This window comes from Alosa alosa, chromosome 4, assembly GCF_017589495.1.
Source record: "Alosa alosa isolate M-15738 ecotype Scorff River chromosome 4, AALO_Geno_1.1, whole genome shotgun sequence".
Lineage (NCBI taxonomy): Eukaryota > Metazoa > Chordata > Actinopteri > Clupeiformes > Clupeidae > Alosa > Alosa alosa.
Window position 1 is genome coordinate 20,517,670 of NC_063192.1, and position 6,000 is coordinate 20,523,669.

Here is a 6,000-nt window from a genome sequence, read left to right on the forward strand (position 1 = left end):
TCACAGCTCTGTAAACTATTGCTTCTTTTGCCTCAAGTGGTGGGCAGTGTCTGGACACAAGCTCTCTGATAGATGATGGATGCACCGATGAGGACCTCATACTAAGTTACAAGCAAAGGTTGCATGAAGACAAAAATTAGTCTGCTCCCAGAAAACATAATGATTGAAGACAGAAAATACGTTTTTTTTTTAAAGAAATATACATTCACAACACCAACCTTGAATCCGTGTCATGAGGGCGATACCAGCATAACCAGGGAATTTTATAATGTACTGGATTGCGTGTACAATACAATGGCAAAGACATGTCCACTGGCATTCAACGTGCCAAACCTCGTCATGTTATTTTGTTTCCATCATGGTTATAAACCACAAGTGCCATATAACTGCTGTAGTTAACAAATTAGTAAATTGTTGTTTCAGTCATGGTCGTGCATAGTGCATTTCATATAGCCTACATAAGGCACGGTTAATGAATGAGGCGGCATCCTCGAGGGGGTTCAAAAGGCCAACGTGGATCGATTCGTTCGTTGTGTTGGTGAAGTTGTCACCCGAGGTTAAACTGCGAGAATCTGTCAAGCACGTTATAGAAACAGAAGACATATCCATTTGAAGGCACCGACACATATCGCATTCCACCCCTTCACGGAGACGAACGCCTGGCATGAAACCACAACACACAATAGGGGACAGAAATGATGACCCATTTCACTGACAGCCTGTGACTGTTAAATTAAGACTTAAGACGTAGGAGTTCCATGAGTCCCTTTAGTCGTAAATCTACACCACTAGTTCAGGCGATAAAAGCTACCGTTGTCCTTTTCCCTTTTCCTGCACACAGGAATAGCATTCGATGGTTCATTCAAGGTCTTATTAATTTAGCAGGATAATGGGTAAGGGAACTATTTGAGCATTTCCGCAAACTGTCCATTTCATAACAAAAAACAACCGCTTACGAATTGACACAATCTGTTAAGTAGAGCGGGTCGAGTCGACCACTGGGGCAGAGAGCGATTAATGGAGTTTTTCCCAGTTTTACCCAGTGCAAGACTCCTCTCGAACAAAGAGGGATTGCATCGCGCGTGTAGAGCTACACTAGCCACTGTTATTAAACATGGCAGGCTACAACTACCGAAAATCACAGTAGCTACAATAAATCCTTTTGGGGAATATTTGAAGGCCGTGATTACAATTGTATCGCCTGAAGAAATGCATTGTCCGCCTCTTAGAAACTCGTGATTTATAGAGTAAGACCAGGTTACAAAGGCATCCACGTTAACATTAGCTTATTGGGCATACCAGATCCAGACATCGTGTCTTATTTGCAATATAGCATTCCTGCTTTTATCATTTACAGGTGCACTTTCACAGGGAGGTAAAACAAACTGGTCACAACACAATGTTGTCACACAATCATTTGAGCGGCGCTTTGCCCTGCCGCCCCATGGGTCGGAACCGCTCGTTAGATTCACTGCTGCCCTTCCCCTTGTCTTCCTGGCTTCTGCTTTCCCATACCTGAGTAAACTGGAGAGGGGGTGAGAAGAACTGTGGCCACCGCTGCTGCTGCTTCCAGCGGATCCCGACGATCCACCACCGATCCCTGTGGACTGTCGTTTCCCTGACAAAAGCTTCTCAACGGCGGCAAGATTCCCAGTGCGCGCCGCCTCAAGGAGTTCCTGCTCCTTCCCCATCTCAAATCGAGAAGGGCGAGGGGGAGAAAGGGATTTGAAACGGGAGCAAATTCCTTTGCGCTCCTACCAAGCCAAGGCTGTTCCTTCGCTTAATCGTACCGAAGGTAAAATAAATGCTTCCATCCACAGCTGGCTCCGTTTCCCCAGCTGCGCTGTTCTCCTGAATCCACACTCCTCTTACAGCTCCGGGGAAAGTTTCTTTCAGCACCACCGGACAAACTTCCTTCGACCGTCTCTGACACGTCACTTCCTAGAAACAACCGTCTCAACATGACGTCGTTTTGTGATCATTTTGCGTAATAACCTATTTATCAGGGCGAATTGCCGTGTACATAAGCTTACTTTTTTCTGTAATTTCTGCAAATGTCACATTCCAAATTGAATTACATTGCTCTGGTATCCCATACTCATTGATGTACAGGCATGCTTTTTAAAAATAAGATGCCCCTCACAGAACAAGTCTGTTTGTGTCTACACTAGAAAATGTTTAATCGTAGTTGAATTCCCTTGGAATATAATTGCATGGACATTTTCTGCTATAGGAAGGAACTAAGACAGGCCAACAGAGTCACAGGGTCAGGCAAAAGTGTAATGAACATTTAGTGTGTTATTAATGCTTATAGCTTCAACAAACATGGATTTTTAAAATGGGATCAGAGGAGGCAAACGCCTGATTAGTTTTTCCATAATTGTATTTTCAGGCATCATGGATCTTAAATACTCTGAGACATATGCAAACGCCAACGTTAATTATAGTAGGTTATACCTTTACAACTATCCGCATAATGCATCAATTCAGATGGTTTTGTCACTGGTAGTAGTAAATGTAATTGGTCGAGAAACCGGAAAAGGAAGTGTATATGCGCATTGCTGATATATCAACAAAGTGCGAGACAGCAGCACCACCAGTGTTAGGGCTAAGTATTTGATTAAGCTATTTGATTGAGCTATCAATACATGTTGCATTGTTAACATTATATTGATGCCTCTCACTACCTCCGGATACCCCCTGGTGAAGATCTCTTTCGTAATAGTAAGTTATCTGTAGATTTTCACTCTGAAGTGAGCTGGTTGATGCAGAGATAGCTAACGTTAACTTAGCTGTACCCCATATAACGTTACCACAAAACTACAACCAATAGCTAATGATACTGTTATAGCCTTTGTGAAGTAGGATGTATTGCCATGCAGTTCAGTTATGCACTTGCTTTGTTATCTGATCGTTGTTTTTGGAGCTTACAATCTATTGCGTGTTTGTGGTTAATAGCCAGCGCTAACTCCTAGCTGGCTAACACTTGGTTATTAAATGGGCTAACCATTGAATTTCGTTCCGCTATGTTCAGTTACTATGATCTGGAGTCGGACATATGTTTGACATATACAACTTTCCCCCAGAGATAACGGACAAGGTGGTTGGAGCACTAGACAGGTCCTCACAATGGCTGACCCTGCTAGAATGAAAATTGATTCTGGATCAGCATCCATGCCAAAGGAGGAATTGCAGGAAAACGACGTTAGTGAAAAAGAAGGACCTACTGGAAGCGAAGTTTCTGTAGATTCCAGCTCCCAGCAGTCACAAAAAGACGACGACAAAGCGGTTAGTCCGTGAATTTACAGAGGAACATTTTGTTGCCCCCAACAAATCAATCCACTGACATTTCAGCAAACAGCCTATATCAAGGTTCAAGATCAAAGCTTTGCAGCATACAATTAGTTGGTACTTATTTTCTGTTGCCTTAGGAACATTCGAAGGAGGCGAATGCTGGGGAGGATGAGGATGAGGGAACGTCAGGTCTACACCCCCCAGCCTCTAAGAAATTGAAGGTTGACGCAGAGAAGAAGAAGGAGAAGCGGCAGAAAGTAGATGAAGATGAGATCCAAAAGATGCAGTAAGTCTCATCAGAGCAATAAAATGTGTCTTGCGTTTGAAAGTAGATGAAGATGAGATCTTGTCTCATCAGAGCAATAAAATGTTTGAAAGATGAAGATGAGATCAAAAAGATAGATGAAAAATGATGAGATCCAAAAGATGCAGTAGAAAGTAGATGAAGATGAGATCCAAAAGTGCTCAGAGCAATAAAATGTGTGAGATCTGCAGTAAGTCTCAGAGCAATAAAATGTGTCTTGCGTTTGTTAGTTGAAACACTTACTGATTCACATTTACATAATGAATCTGTCTCATCAGGGTTTTAGTCTCTTCATTTTCTGAGGAACAGCTTAATCGTTACGAGATGTACAGACGGTCTGCATTTCCCAAAGCTGCTATTAAAAGGGTGAGTTACTTCATTATGATCATTAGTTAACTGCTTCTTATTGATTTTTTGTAATGGTGGGTCCTTAATGTGCTTGTGCTTGGTTACAGCTTATCCAGTCCATCACAGGAACCTCAGTCTCACAAAACGTGGTCATTGCCATGTCGGGTATTTCAAAAGTCTTTGCTGGGGAGATTGTAGAAGAAGGTAAGCAGCGCCCATGATTATAAATTCATTTTCTTCACTTTGTTTGGTTCCCCTTTGTTATCGCTCCCCCTCTCGCGCGCGCGCCAGTACAACTAACCCAAAGACCTTACCTTGTGCCCCCCCCGGTAGCGCTGGACGTATGTGATAAGTGGGGAGACACGCCGCCCCTGCAGCCCAAGCACATGAGAGAAGCTGTGAGGAGGCTGAAGAGCCGAGAGCAGATCCCTAACACCAAGCACAAACGCATCCTCTTCCACTGAAGAGCCACCACCACCACCAAGGCCAAGCAAAGTTCTGCTGCAGCAAAGTTAAGGAAGATGAGTGACGTGATCTTCAGGCTAGGAACTATAATGAGGTTGGAGATGGGGAACGTTTTCAGTGCTGCCTCCGCAATGTTTTTGTAGATAGATGTGTAACAACAATGCTCATCTAAAGCATTATCACATTCTTATATACAGACCTTTTTTGTTGTATCTACTTTTTTTTTTATTATTAAAGAATTTAATAACAGGGTCACATTAAAGAATTTAATAACATCTATCAAACGTATCAGTCATTACAATCCTGATCATAAAATCTTGTTAATAATAAATGTGTACCGGTAGTTTAATCATTTTGGTAAGGGACATTGGTTCTACAGTATATTGTAAATTCAAGTGAGTAATCATTCACCTGTAAGTAAGTCCCTTAAAGGCACACTATGCAGGTTTTTAAGCTTAATATGCAAGTTTTTTTTTAGCTTAATTTACCTTCATTTAACAGCTTCAGAATCATTGGAATGGTTATATGACTTTTTTCGGGTTGAATGGTGGCCGTCTCGCTTCCCCCTAACGCAGGGGTGGGCAAACTGCGGCCCGCGGGCCGGATCCGGCCCGCCAAGCACTTTCATCCGGCCCGCCGAGCATTTCATTTGGTTATCAGGCTGCTCGCTATTTTTTTTCCCCTGCGATAGTTGGTTAGCTTTACTGCAAACTGCTTTTCACTCTCCTTAGAGAACGTTTACAATGTCAAAACATCATGTTAAATAGAGATAACATCATGTTAAACTAAGTTAACTCTTAGTTATCTCCTTTGCAGCAGATCTAACGTGAACATTATGCGATCCATTTAATTGGGAACGCGTCTGCACTCCAATGAGGGAGAGAGCCGCAGGTTCTGGCTTGTCATTGTTGATAAGTGATATGTCCTTCTTATAAAAAACTTTTAAAAGGAAATCATGAAGGTAACAGTACTTCCCACTACTGACCATTTAAGGCCGTAGGTACAGCACTAGCCATAGCGGAACAGGCAGAAGATCATTGAGAAATAAACGTGAATTAAAGCGACTGTCTTAAAGCAACAGTGCACAATTTATACATTTGTTAAACAGCATAAAATTAGCAGTATTTTTAAGCAATTCACATTTTAAAACAAATACTTTTCATACTAAATTATAGGCTATAAAAAATGTATTTTTTGTGTTGTGCAGCCCGCCGGGCAATTTTCAAAACCCAATGTGGCCCTTGAGCCAAAAAGTTTGCCCGCCCCTGCCCTAGCGCCTGTGAGCGAAAAAAATCACCCTTGCAACTGTGGGCCGGCGGGCCGACGGCCTCAGTGTCAGGAAGTATAACTAGTGTAACAAATTGCTTTACTGCATTCAAATACACATACACGCCAGGCACCGGCTAGAAAAAGGTAGTGATGGAGTTTCTCAGACATTCGTCATGACAGAGCCAGCGAAAAAGAAGCAAAAACCGAGAAAACAGTAAGGAAAATGGCAATAATGCATAGTTTACCTTTAATGCATATATGCCGCCATGGTCATTTGTGATGCAAGGATAAAGGAAGGAGACCACTAGACCCAGTTTTGT

The 6,000-nt window shown here is 42.4% G+C and overlaps 2 protein-coding genes across 19 annotated transcripts in view; one reads left to right on the plus strand and one right to left on the minus strand.

The window, feature by feature from the left end:
• Positions 1-1,926, minus strand: part of LOC125292857 (ankyrin repeat and SAM domain-containing protein 1A-like) — a 106,372-nt gene extending 104,446 nt beyond the window's left edge. For 10 of the 18 annotated variants that reach the window (XM_048240352.1, XM_048240351.1, XM_048240356.1 and 7 more), the window contains exon 1: positions 1,516-1,926. In XM_048240352.1, coding sequence (XP_048096309.1) covers positions 1,516-1,691 — 176 coding nt within the window. In that variant the 5' untranslated portion in view covers positions 1,692-1,926. The remainder of the gene's footprint in view (positions 1-1,515) is intronic. The other 8 variants (XM_048240360.1, XM_048240365.1, XM_048240362.1 and 5 more) reach the window with 1 other exon arrangement.
• Positions 1,927-2,552: 626 nt separating this feature from the next.
• taf11 (TAF11 RNA polymerase II, TATA box binding protein (TBP)-associated factor) lies at positions 2,553-4,690 on the plus strand. Its single transcript, XM_048240377.1, has 6 exons — positions 2,553-2,724; positions 3,087-3,288; positions 3,432-3,580; positions 3,877-3,964; positions 4,054-4,150; positions 4,280-4,690. The coding sequence occupies exons 2-6, from the start codon at positions 3,130-3,132 to the stop codon at positions 4,408-4,410; spliced, it is 624 nt and encodes a 207-aa protein (XP_048096334.1). The 5' UTR covers positions 2,553-2,724; positions 3,087-3,129; the 3' UTR covers positions 4,411-4,690.
• Positions 4,691-6,000: the final 1,310 nt, after the last annotated feature.

Bases quoted from the DNA above. Each gene is read 5' to 3' on its own strand.
- taf11 (XM_048240377.1), top strand. From the start codon at position 3,130: ATGGCTGACCCTGCTAGAATGAAAATTGATTCTGGATCAGCATCCATG. The intron at 3,289-3,431 runs GTTAGTCCGTGA...CTGTTGCCTTAG, and splicing joins AAAAAGACGACGACAAAGCG to GAACATTCGAAGGAGGCGAA. The intron at 4,151-4,279 runs GTAAGCAGCGCC...CCCCCCCGGTAG, and splicing joins TGGGGAGATTGTAGAAGAAG to CGCTGGACGTATGTGATAAG.